This window comes from Rhincodon typus, chromosome 10 (genome assembly GCF_021869965.1).
Source record: "Rhincodon typus isolate 14 chromosome 10, sRhiTyp1.1, whole genome shotgun sequence".
Taxonomy (NCBI): Eukaryota; Metazoa; Chordata; class Chondrichthyes; order Orectolobiformes; family Rhincodontidae; genus Rhincodon; species Rhincodon typus.
The window spans coordinates 69,715,654-69,729,497 of record NC_063341.1 but is presented as its reverse complement, the minus strand read 5'-3'; the positions used below and the strand labels follow the sequence as shown (position 1 = coordinate 69,729,497).

General features: G+C 39.9%; 1 protein-coding gene across 3 annotated transcripts in view; it reads left to right on the top strand.

Annotated features, from left to right (window-relative positions):
* Window positions 1-4,035, top strand: part of sh3glb1b (SH3-domain GRB2-like endophilin B1b) — a 156,145-nt gene extending 152,110 nt beyond the window's left edge. For all 3 annotated transcript variants that reach the window (XM_048601714.1, XM_048601713.1, XM_048601712.1), the window contains 2 exons: window positions 548-770; window positions 3,456-4,035. In XM_048601714.1, the coding sequence (XP_048457671.1) occupies window positions 548-770; window positions 3,456-3,563 (331 nt within the window). In that variant the 3' untranslated portion in view covers window positions 3,564-4,035. The remainder of the gene's footprint in view (window positions 1-547; window positions 771-3,455) is intronic.
* Window positions 4,036-13,844: the final 9,809 nt, after the last annotated feature.

Genomic DNA, 13,844 nt, shown 5'->3' with positions numbered 1-13,844 from the left:
TGTCTGTGTGTGTCTGTGTGTGTCTGTGTGTGTCTGTGTGTGTCTGTCTCTGTGTCTGTCTCTGTGTCTGTCTCTGTGTCTGTCTCTGTGTCTGTCTCTGTGTCTGTCTGTGTGTCTGTCTGTGTGTCTGTCTCTGTGTCTGTCTCTGTGTCTGTGTGTCTGTCTCTGTGTCTGTGTGTCTGTCTCTGTGTCTGTGTGTCTGTCTCTGTGTCTGTGTGTCAGTGAAGGTGGCACAGGGCAGTTTGAGAAATCCCCGGGGGTGAAGATTTAATATCTAACTTGTTACCCGTGTGTCGTGGTTACCGCCATGAGAAAGGAATGGATTATATACCATGTTGCAGATTAAATAGATAAGAATGTAAAAGAAGTTGATGTTGATGTTGATGCATGGTTTCCGGTAATGTCACCAGTCTCTCCTTCACTTACATTTTAAGGTAGGTGCCAGAATGGAAACTTAATATTAAAAGGAAGTAATGACATATGATCTGAAGACTAGATCCAGAAGTCGCTGTTCCTTGTATTAATATTTGACTTTTTTTTATTTCAGTTTTCCAACCACGTTTTCTTCCAACAACAATCAGACAGCTTCGGCTTCCCTTTCACCAAGTGTTGTGCCAAGTTCTGCATCTTCCGTCCCACTATGCATACCGAACTGTCCAGTACCTGGTAGTAATGATTATAAAGTGCCACCCAGTGGCACCAGAAGGGCACGGGTGCTCTACGATTACGATGCTGCAGACAGTAATGAGTTGTCACTTCTGGCTGATGAGGTATGTAACAAAGTGCCCAAATGTTTGTTCAAAAAGAAATGTTTGTCCATTGTTTATAGGTATCCCCCTGAATTAGCTAAAGAGGCACAATAATCAAATTCACAGTATTCCTCTGGTCTGACTGGGAGGTTATGCAAAGAGATGTATCCTCTTTGAGAATCTAGAGCTAGGTAACACTATTACAAAATAGGGGCTTGCACAATGTATACAGATGAAGAGAAATGTTTTTTGCAGAAGTTTGTGTGTATTTGGAACTCTTCCTTAAAAGGTGGTAGAATAAGAGTCTTTGAATTTTTTTTTAAGGCTGTAGTAGACATTTTCTTGGTAAGTAAGGGAATGAAAGGCTGTCCTGAGTAGGCAGGAATGTGAAGTATTCAGATCAGCCATGAACTTATTGAATGGTGATGCGGATTCAAGTGGCCTACTCCTCCTATGTCCCCTGTATTCAACACTTGTGTTCATGAATCCCCACTGTCACATTTAGTAGGGGTTTCTGGGGTTCCTTTATCTTAGTGTTTTTGTTTTTAACACATCACTTGTGCCATAGAGAGAATTAAGTTGGGTCTTTTGTATTTCCGAGTGTCGATTATTCATTGGAAATTGGATTTTGACCTGTTCCTTTATTCCTCTTTCTAATGTGAGGATGCTGAGATCATTTTTGGCGCTCACTCTATTCCAAGGCTTCTCAGGTCTTGTTGCTTTGTGTGGATCAGCTGCTTAATGTCTTACTCAGCTGAAGCTTCAAGGAGCTAAGTGATTTAAATTGATCAAACTTGTTTGTCCATATTGTGTGTCTATTAATCGAGATTGGTGAGCAATCCAAATATGAAGTTTGCTTTTCCAGAAGAAAAATTACTAAAATAATATCAGAGGCCAAGAGGTAATTAACAGTACAATGTAGATGAAATTGATGAAGCTGTTCTTAATTGGATGTTCCTTGGACTTAATTTTTGCGACAAATAGCTCCCCAATTTCTTTCTCTTCTGTTTTAACCTTACTGTGAGCTTTTATTAGAGCTAATTTGAGAATTCCCATGGAATGCTATCAATTTCACTTCAATTTTGTGCATTTGAGCTATTTTCTTTAATTAAACACTCAAAGCCACACTAAAGAAGTACCCCAGTTACCTGCTTTGTATAGTTAAGTGTAGTGTAGAATAAAAGTTGTGGTTAACAGCATATTCATTTTCTGAGATCTGAGTGCTTGTAACTGAAGTAATGGGGACGATTCAATATTTAAGTGATACTTCAACATAAGCTGATGTACACACAATTGCATTTATAGTTTGCATGCTGAAGAGCAAAGACAATTTGAACCTAATTATTGATCTAGCCTGTTACTGCACTTCCGACTTTAAAAGCATGTGTATATTAGGTACTTGAACTGAAATTTTGCCCATTTCCAGTAAACTGCTATTGCATTCCAAAACACTTGTTACACTTCCAGTTGGACAGTTCAGTAGTTCAGAATCCTAATTTTGAAGAGCTACATCTTAAGTGTGTCCTCACTTGTCTTGCCCTGTCCCCTTTTCACTTAAGTACTGCCAGCACCACCTTCTCAAGGGATGGCCTTGACATTGCTACTTGTATCCCTAGAAGGAATATTAAAACTAAATCCCCTCACTGTGTAATACCTAAACTTTGGAGTCCAGCTTTTTGGCGATCTTGCTCTGGTACAGCACTGAAAACTTTATAGTGCTTTTAGCATGGAAAATGGACTGAATCGGGCAGGAAATAAAAATGAGGGGAGAAATAGAACAATGACTGCTAAGCCATGGAAGGATACTTCAAGAAATAAGCAAGGCAGAGGCAGAGAGATTTAGAGATGGTGTTAAAGAGAGTAGTACCAAAACAGGTGAAGGTCTATTATAGCCATGGCCCAAAGGGAAATGGGAATGTATGGAAAACCAGAGTCTGAAGATGTAAGCGTGCCGGAGTGATAAACAACAGGGAGAAGTTCCAGGAATAACAAGTTGTTGGAGTGATTTGAGAAGAGGAATTTGAAGAAGGCTAGTTTGCCAAAATTGCAGTTTGGTAAGAGTAAATGTGGGTCCTTGAGGGTCAGAGTGATTGAGTGAGCAAGACAGAAAAGCAACCTGTGAGCTTTGAAGCTGATAGAGTGTGAAGAAAGAGAACCCCGTGAAGATGGCGTTAAAGAATTTGAGCTGGTGATGAGTGAATAAGCATTGTGGTGTTGTAGAAGCAAATGTGAGCTGGATCTGGGCGTTAGTTATAATGATAGATTTAGGATGTGCAGTCTAAAGGTCAGCATTAGCTCACCATGATCTGGTTCTACTTGGCCAAGAGGCTGAGTCGCGATGGAACTATTGGTTGCTTGTATGATATATTGCTCTTGAGAGGATGCAGTGAGGATTCTGGTGCATGATCCAAATAGTTTGAAACTGAACCCATTCTTTCAAGTATCTTTTTTGCTGCCATCAGTGCTTCATAAGAATTTGTAACAATATATGCACTCTCTCATAGAGCATGTCCTGACATTTACAGTAGCATATAGTTCTAATTTCTGTCGTGTAGTTTAGTTGTTTCTCTCTGTTTGCTCCCTCCTTTCCTCTTCAATCATCTATCTTCCACTCATTTTCCGTTATTTCCATTTTCCACACCTGTCCGTTTCTCCTTCTGCCCCCTCCTTTGCTACAACTAGTAATAGATCTGGTTTCTGTTTCAGGTAATAACAGTTTATAGTCTGCCAGGAATGGACTCTGATTGGTTAATGGGTGAAAGAGGAAATCAGAAAGGAAAAGTCCCCATTACGTATTTGGAGCTGCTAAATTGAGTATGTGACAACCTGAGCCTTTGATTCTGGTTGTAATTGCAATATATTTAATTACAGCTAACTTTGTATAAAGCAGTTTATGAAATGTCTTCCATGCAACGTGCCTCTGAAATGTTAGGGATCAATTGAATTCTGTGAATGGCAAAAGTTGCATGTTGCACTCGGCAGCACTCATTAAAGCAAGTATATAAACCCTTGCTTTTGAAAACTTTGAATATTTTTGTGCCATGGATATTATTTGCTCAACAATAACAGCTTCATTTTCTATTTAATATTTCATTAAAATAACTTTTCGTACTTTAGTGGTTTAAAATGCATTTCTTAATTAAACCAACTTGAATACAATGTCCCAGTATTTCTAAAATTTTATTATCAGAAACACGGAATTTAGCTTATAAATTACATGCGCTGGTCTAAATGTTAAAATTAATGTACAGCATTGCCAAAATAAAATAAATTGTGAAAAATCTTGTTTGTCTGTCTGTTTTGGAACCATGTGCATATATACACTGATGTAGTGTGCTGTTGGTGAACTTGTGAGACTGTATGTGATTTAGATGGAAATATTCAGTAGACCACATGAGATTTCACCCACATTGCCATCTTCTGCCCTTTGCTTTCTCGCATAGGAAACCTCTTTCAGTATGTGACTGGCTGGCTCATTTTAAGAGGGCACACTGTGATGTTTTTCTCTAGTTGGATCCACTGACCAAGTTGTTGACTGTGGCTCCAGAGATGTGCTGCTATTAGCTTACATATTTGACCTTGCAATTGTCACTTCTGCAAGCATCAGCAGACATGGAGAGCCTTTCCACATTAATGTTTCAGATTTCACTTGCTAGCAATGCACCTGCCAAAAAGAGAAGCGATCTTTCTTTCAAACTTTAAGCTCCAGGATCAAAACATTACATTCAACATCGAATTTTTTTTAGAAGAAAGCTAGGAATGTGCTGTTCTCTGGAGTCATCACTGCTGCCTCTGGTCGTTTCAAAACCTTGTGATGGATAGGAGGTAACTTGGGATTGCTGGGGTCTGTGGTCAATGATACTCAAAATAGTGTCAAGCCTGAAGACACTAAAACCCAGTATCAGAAGAAGATGCGATGTGATGGCTGGACACAAGTTTAACGTCAGATTATTTTGATTCCTCAAATTTGTTTTCAGTGGCGCATCAGTTTGTGTTGTAATTTAATAGGTTTTAAACATAAACTTTTTTTTCCTTTGGCAACACTTTCCAAACCCACTACCTCTACCATTTCGAAAGACAAGGGCAGCAGATACCCAAGCGTGGCATGGACCTCTGCCTGCCATCCTTTCATTGTTGTCAAAATTCTGGAACTCCTTAACAGCACTGTATGTACCTACTCCTCATGGATTGCAGTGGTTTAACGAGAGAGCCACCATTACATCAGTGACCACTTGAGGATGGGCAGAAAATGTTGGCTTAGCCAGTGAGACACGCACCCCATTGATAAAAATGTTAGAAGCAAATTCATTCCCAGCTTAACTGCAAATTTTTGATTGTTTCCCTCCAATCAGACTTCCTTGGAGTACCAAAACGATACTTATCAAAGGCACAAATTGCATTCTGTGATTGTGACAACACCCTTTTTGACTTGCGTACAATCATCAATGAGGTCATTGACCTTGTTGTAGCCTATTTATACCTCCTCAATCGCCCCATTGGTTTCAACATTCTATCCTCATGAAACGTCAGGCGGCTACACCAAGTCCCATTCTGTTATCTTCCCTGTGCTCACTGAGCTGCATTGTCTCCTGGTCAGGAATGGGTTGATCTTGAAATTTTCATCCTTATTTTCATAACCTTTTTTAACCTTATCCCTCATTATGGCTGTAAATTCCTCGAGCCCCACAACTCTGCGATATCTCCTCCAATTCTGATCTCCTGAGCATTGTGGATTTCAATTGCTTTTGCCTTCAGTTGCCTCAGCCCCAAGTTCTGGAATGCTGTCTCTGCAGTCCTCCACCTTTTTTACGTTGCTTTCCATTTCTGAGGCACTCTCCAGTCTATTACTTCAACCAAGTTTTTAATTCATCTTGGCTAATATTTCCTTATGTTGCTCAGTGCCATATTTTGTCTATGTGAAGGATGATTACATTCTCTTTAATGTAAGAGATGGTGTAGTTGTTACATTAATTCTGAAGAGTCACATTGGACTTAACATTAACTGTTTGTCTCGCCACAGATGCTGCCAGGCCTGCTGAGTTTCTCCAGTACCTTTTGTTTCATATTTCCAATGTCTGCAATATTTTGCTTTTAGTTTTTACTCTGTTACTCTTCAGCTCTCATTACAGCCTCCTCCAGTCAAATAGTGAAGGACATAGTTATGACAGTTTTAGGTGCACCAATGCCAGAAGAGCAAATTATCTGACAGGACCTGATGTAATTCTGGAAAAAATAATGAAATTTGCTGTAAGAGTTTCATCATCTTAACTGCTCAAACACTCCACTGACAGATGTCAAACTACCACAACTGTGCGCCCCGCCCCCCCTCGACTAAATACTTAATTGTGTTCTCTCAGCACTTTCCCTACTCTACCTGAGAATTGAATAATTTCAAGTGATTGTTAGATCTGTGCTTTCTAAACTCTTGAATTTTATTATAAGTAGAAAGGGGGGTTCTTTGCATTCTGGCAGTATCTGTGGGAGAATAGTTAACATTTCGGCTCATTTGATTTGAGTATTGTCATGTGTACCTAGGTACAGTGAAAAGTTTTGTTTTGCGTGCAGTACAGGCAGATCATACCATGCAAAATGCATAAAAGTCTTAAAGCAAGGAATACAATTTTACAGCTGCAGATGATCAGGTGCACAGAGTGAGATCAACATTAAATTTTAAAATTTGAGATATTTTGGATGGTGTAAACCTGCTTAAAACCCACAGTTCAGTCTTTTATTTAGTCAAGTGGGAGATGTCGTCTGATCACTTTGGCAACACATTGGTAAGTTTCGGGTTCTCTGGGGTATGTCTGAGATTTTGTTCCTCTAATCCTGGTGCAGCTAAATGAATACTAATGTTAGTGGTAAATGTTAATACTAAATTATCAGTTATCATAAAAGACATTACTGAGCCAAAGGGTTTTTTGGGGGGGAAAAATCTGCCATCCTTATCTGGGATAATGTCTGAATATGTTTGACTTCTAAATTGCATTAAATGTGCTTGGAGGATGGCTAACAAATGCTGTATGCCCCATCCCATGAAAGAATTTATTTTGTAAAAACGTAGGGTTAAGTTACAGATCAGCCATAATATGAATGGTCCTAGTCATGTGAGGAGCTGTAGGGAAGGAAAGAGATCAGATTCCAGAACTGTGGGAAAGTTACTGTGCAGAAATAGTCCATTCAGTACATTGTGTCAGCTTGCCACCTATTCTAATCCCAATTACTGGCACTTGGTCCATAATCTTGCAGGTTACAGCACTTAAGGTGCAAAGCAAGGTTCGTTTTAAGTGACGGGAAATTCTGACCCTACACCACAACTGGACAGTTCCAGGTGAAATGATTTTTGTGGAGTGCGTCAGGAATACCTCAGTCCACAGCTTTCTGACTCCGAGGCAAGAGTGCTGGCAACTGAACCGAGGCTGAGACCGATATGAAATTGATCAAGGAACAGTAAGGTGACTTTGAAGAAAAAACATACACTCTACCAATAGACTGCTATCAATTGCAAGATACATTGCAGAAACTCACCAAGGCTCTTAGCCAACACCTTCCAAACACACAACAGCTGCCATCTAGAAGGATAAGGGTGTCTGAGGTGGATGAATTTAGTTATGTAAAGGTTTCAAAGGGACGAGGGCCAAAGGCAGGTATATGGAGTTAGGCCACAGATCAGCCATTGAATGGTAGAATGGGCTCAAAAGGCTAAATGGCCTACTGCTGTTTCTAGATGTACGGGAGCACCACTACCTGCAAGTTATCATCCAAGCCACTTACATTTCTCACTTAGGAATATATTGCTGTCCTTTCAGTGCTGCTGGGTAAAAAAATCCTGGCACCCTGTCCCTGACAGTATTGTGGGTCTAACATCAGCGCACAGCCTGCAGACCTTCAAGAAGGCAGCTCATCATCATCGAGGGCAACTAGGGATTGCAACAAAAGCCTTAGGCGATCTAACAATTGGACCAATGGAATGTGATATCCACATTTTAAACAGAACTACTGTGTACATGTCCTTTTATGTTCATATTGACTCAACTGCGGATGATAATGGAAAGCTTCATGTCTAACGTGTGCTGAACTCACTTCCAACGCTTGAAATGGAGTTAACTAACTAAATCAGGGTTACTGTAGCATATGACTGACTACAGAAACTTTCATGTTGAACTTTATTAGAAATTCCCACGTTATTTATGCAGTAGTCAAAATGATGAACTTTTCCCTCCTTCCTGAACTAAGGTGCATTGTGCCATTAATATAAAAGTTTTTCTTTATTAAATCAATCAATTTGGAATTGGGGGCTTGGACCCAGACCTTTCAGCCCAGGGGCAGGGCTGTTACCATCAAATTGAGAGCCCCAAGACTAACAGAATAGACTGGAATCTATTGATTGGTGTGCTATTATTTCATTGCTGTTGTTGACCTTGATTGCAGGGAAATGTTACCGTGAGACAATTCTGTAAATGTGTAGGCTTCCTGCCTCGGGTAGGGACATACCAGTGTGCTACAAGACCTTTGAATTTCCCTGTTTTCATTGGATTGAAAGAAATTGAGGTAGAATAAATGGTCCCAGCTTGAGTCCATTTTGGAAACATCAGCCTCCAGGCTATTGCAGGCTTTTTATTAAGTTATGACAGATCCTGCTGCACCAGTTACAGTCACCAGATGGTAGTGCTAATAATGAAATAGATCAAGGCCCCAGTGTGCATTAGCGATGGAAGATTTTTTTTTTAAGTCAAGTCAGAACACCTAGGGAACACTTAAAAGAAGGGTCTTTTTTGGTCAGTGGTCTGGGTGCAGAATATATCAGAGACAAACTGTTTTCAGCTGAGTGCAGAACCAGGCTGAGGTGTGCGCAGCTGCTAACCCTTGTACAGAGGAAGATAATTAAGGATGACCAGCTGGGTAAACGGGCCCTTTAATTTGGGTTTTGGAGTTTGTATACATTGACCACTGACATCAAAATGTCACATTATGTGCAGTAGGTCACCAAACAGTAGTATCTATTTAAATGTTAATCATTTCCAATGCCAGTAAGTTGCATTGCAAAACCAAACCTCTACTAAAAGAGATTACTGCAGAATGCAAGAGGGAAGAGGAGAAATCTCTTTCAAAGGAGCGAGGCTGGAATTGTGCCATTCTGGAGAGCATCGATCTTGACCTGTTTAAGACACAGTCAAGGGGCTGTCACTTCTTTTGACAAAATAGATTACAGCAAAACAGGAGAATTCTTGAGGATAAGGCACTTATGTAGGCATTGAGAATATTGCTTGAATGCAGAATTGGTAAATGCTGCGGCAATACCTATTATGAGCAGATGGTGGTGCCAAACATTGAGAGCTTACAAGAGCAGCGCTGTATTTTCCTGCAAGAAAATTAAATGAGTCAGGCCTTGTAGATTCCTTTGTTTTCATATATAAAACAAAATATTTTTAATTTAATACTCCCATGGGGAGCTGAGGGAGGAAAAGTGTTGAATGGGCTACCACACAAATCAGGATTAGAATTCCCATTGCTCTAGAAATTTCATTCAGATGTTCAAACTGCAAACTGATTATATTTGCTTTTGTTACTGGATTAACAGGGCCAATTGAAACTGATGAGATTACACATCATGACGACAAAGTGTGCAAGTGGGTTGATCAATGACAAATTAATTTTAATATGGACAATAAATTGCAGCATACTTAAAAAAAGGTGTTGGCAGCAGATTGACTGCATGCATAGTGTTGAAATACCTAAGGGCAATGTTGAAAGACTCCCAGAGGCTTTAAATGATTCAATTCTAAGTACATACAATCACTGCAGAAACTGTAAGCAGCAAAGCTGGGTACAGAATATTGAGCAATATGGGAAACAACAATGTGATTTTAAAATGCAGAGGATACCTGCTGGGATTCAGCAGTTGTGTGCCTTGCTTTGAGTACTGCAGCGTAGAGACGCGAGAGAGAGAGAGAGCAACAATCAGGATGTAGGAGAGAGCGGCATTGACATTGAGCAAATGGTTCAAGGATTCAATTATGGGGAGGTTCTGGAGAAACTTTTTTCATTCATTCAAAGGGTGTTACTAGTTAGGTCAGTGTTTATTGCCCAACCCTAATCGCTTGAAGGTTAATGGAGGATTAATAAGAGTCAACCACATAACTATGGGTCTGGAGACACGTGCAATCCAGACCAGGTAAGGGTGGCAGATTTCCTACGGTGTATTGGTAAGCAGGTGGGTTCTCACAAGAATCAACAAGGTTTAAATGATTGCCACTGGGCTAGTATTTATTCCATATTTTTCAAAACTTTCCACATGCATTACTGAGTTTCGAATCAGTTGTGTTGTCCAGAACTTTGATCTCAGGGACGTTGGATTTATAATCCAGTGTCAATGCCATTATTGCCACAATAGCAACCAAACGGCTAACCTTTGCGGGGTATAGAAAGGTCAGTACTTCTTAAAAAAAAGTATAGTATTTTCAAACTAATGAAAAAACTGATATCCGGGAAATACTTCAGACAAACAAATTGACACAACAGAACAGGCTTCTGAGTACAGAAATTAGGATGAAAAGTTGGATTAATTTAAAAGAAAAATTGGCCAGGATAGAATCAGCTCTTGCTGAGTGAATGAACCATAACATTTCAAACTGGTTTGCTTTTCTGTAAAAGACGTTATGGTAAATTCATGATAAAAATGTTTAATGTACATGAGGCAAGTGTACAACAGTTAGTGAAGGTTATTTTTTAAAGAGCAACTATACGAAGGAAAGTCATGGATTTCCATAAGTTACTGGAAACCAGGCATTACTGACAAGGAACGTATGTCGCACCATCAGGTGATGACAGTCAGAAGGGGAAGCTGGAAATGTCAAATTGGACTCAATTCAGCCACCCAGACTAATGCTGTATGGACAAATACAGAGATTGCTGGAGAAACTCAACAGGACTGGCAGCGTCTGGGGAGAGAGGAAACAGTTAACGTTTCACATCCATTGACCCTTCAGAACATTAGTGTGGGTCTAGAGTCACAGGTAGGCAAAACCAGGTAAGGATAACAGAGTACCTTCCCTAAAGGATGTTGACGAACAAACAGGTTTTTACAACAATTGATGATAGTCACATGGTTAATGTCACTGAGACCAGCTTTTAATTCCAGGTATAAGTAATTGAATTTAAATTACACCAACTGCCGGTGATGGGATTTGTACATATCCTCAGAGCTTTAGCCTTGGTCTCAGGATTGGTAATCCACTGACATCACCATCACCCCAACATCTCCACCAAAATTAGCTGTTAAGTCTTCCGAAAGATGCCTTTATTCACACAACCCCATTGGAAATATATCCATGTGATGTCGTTTACAGAGAAAGTTTCACACACTGAACAAAATTCAATTCGTATTGAAACAACTGAGCATGTTGAATGAGAGAGAGTTGACAATACATAATACAGACGGTTTTATATTCTATACCAATGGTCACGTATAGTCTGCACTACATGCCTTTGGGTAGTTGCTAATAACATGTAATCTGCACTACATGCCTTTGGGTAGTTGCTAATAAAATTAACGAGTCTGTGCTGTGGATAGAAGCTGGGTGCCAATCCATGATAGCAATATGAACATAATTAATTTATTGTGCAATGTGACTTTCACACAGCAAAGCAGTATTTGCATAATAGTCTTTCTATAAGTAGCCCAGCATATCCAGCCATGAAAGGACACTTTTTGTCAAGTGCAGGGGGAGAGAGAGGTCTAAACTGTGCCTATCTGCTCACTCAACCCTGTGTCCCCGAACTGAACATCATCAACATACATACCAACCTTTACCTAGCTACTATCCATTCTAAAGAATAGTCAGTGGACTCAAAATGTTAACTCTGCTTTCTCTCTGCTGATGCTGCCAGACCTGCTGAGTTTCTCCAGCAATTGCTATTTTTCATTCAATTGTAGCTAGTGTGTTTGGGTTTTCATCACGTTTACTTGAATTAAATGCTATGTTCATTGCTCGGAGGCAACTTCAGTCAACTTCAACTGTTTGTATGACTGTACACCCATCTCAATCAGCTTCCTCCTGAGATCTCATCATCTTACACAGTAGCTTTCAGTCAATTTGATTTATTCTACATGATATCAAAAAATGGTTGAGGGCACAATTACATTAAAGTCTGCAGACAACATCTGGCTATTTAATATTTTGTCTAGATTTATAGAGGTTATAGGCTTACGCTGAGAAGTATCTCTAGGACTAGCTGCTATTGTACAACTGCAACACCAGAACCCACCTAATATTGTAGAAAATTGCCCAGGTATACTGTATGCACAGATAAAGATAAAGTTGCCGTAGTCCTCCATAGGGCTGTTCTCTCATTAAAGAGCAAGATGATTAGTGGTGGTTTAACCTGAGGGTCACCACAGTTGAAATGAGGTTAAGAAGAAGAGTCCTTCATGGCAATCTCAGCCAGTGCACAAATTGAACCCATGCTGTTGGCATCATGTGGCATTGCAAACCAGCCGTCCAGCCAACTGAGCTAACCAATAAATTAGAAGTGGTCAATTATAGATTCATTAACCTTACTGACCTTACTTCCATCCTGAGTAAAATACTGGAGTGAAACGTTGGATGTTAGTTTCCAGATTGCTGCACAATAACGCATTCACAAAGAGCTGTCAACACAGATTTTAAAGTAGAAGATCCTACCTGACCAATCTCCTACTTTGAAAAAGATAACGTCCCAAGTGTTTTGTTGTAAGCCTGTGACAAATTGTAGCTGACAAAGTTATTCACAGGGAGCTTTAGTTAAACCCAAACATCTGTGGATCAAAAGGTAATCCTGGCCATGGAGTATAAAAAAATTGGCCTCAAAATGACAAGCTGCTTTTCGTAACAGTTACATGTGAGAGAGGTGAAAGTACTGAATGAAATACTTAAGGCTCAGTGTCAGGATGGTGATTGTTTCTGATTTACTTCAATTATTTAACGTGAGAAACCCATTGCTGACTGGTCAAATTTGCAGATTATACAATATTAGGAGAGCCAATGAAAATGAAAGAAACAGCTCAGCCATGCTGGACATAGTGTAAAAACACCTCAATGATCAAAATGAGTGAAGCTCTGAGCACTGGACAAACATGAGACAGGTCAAATTTAATGCAGAGAAATGGGATTTATTTTGGCAAAATAAATGAAGAAGGGCAATAATAGGATATTAATAATAATAGAATAATAAAGGATACAATTCTAAAGGGGTGCAGGAGCAGAGGGACTGGGGGCTTGGTGAGTGTCTTTGTGCACAAGTCATTGAAGGTGACATAGTTGGAGAACATGGTTAATACAGCAACTGTATCCTGGACTTTATAAATAGAAGCCTGGAGTACAAGAGCATTGAGGTTAGAGTAAACCATCATAAAACAGTGCATCCAACCTGGGTATCACACTTCAGGAATAATGTAAAGGCATCATAAACAGTGCAGAAAAGATTCATGAGAATGTTATCAGCTATGTCAATAGCTTGGAGCTGTTCTCTTTGGAGAAGGTTAAGAGGAGATTTAATGGGAGAGTTCTAAAATCATGAGGCCTTTGGACAGTAAACAGGGAGAACCTGTTCCCAGTGGTGGATGGATTAAGAAACAGAAGATACTGAGTTAAGATGATCAACCAAAAAACCAAAGGTGACGCGAGGAAAGCATTTTAACTCGGTGAGAAATTAGGATCCTGAAAGTGCACTGGAGGCAAGTTCAGTGACAGGAATTGGATATGGAGAAACAGTGCAGAGCTGCATGGGGTAGGCTGAGTAAATGGGACCAGCTGAGACATAATGGACTGAATGGCCTGATGCTGTACTGTAACCAAGCTATGAAAGTTTATGCAGAGAAATGCAGAGTGCTGCACATTTCAGAAAAGACAACAGACTTAAAAAGGGCCTAAGGAATCTAACCAATGTCACAGAGTCACAGAAGTGTTTATGTCACGAAAGGAGACCATTCAGCCCATCATGTCTGCACCAGTTCTTCAAATGAGCATCGTTACCCCATGACAATCTCCTGCTTTATTCCCTATACCCTTGTGCGCTATTCCTGTCCAAATAATCATCCAATGCTGTCTTGAATGCTTC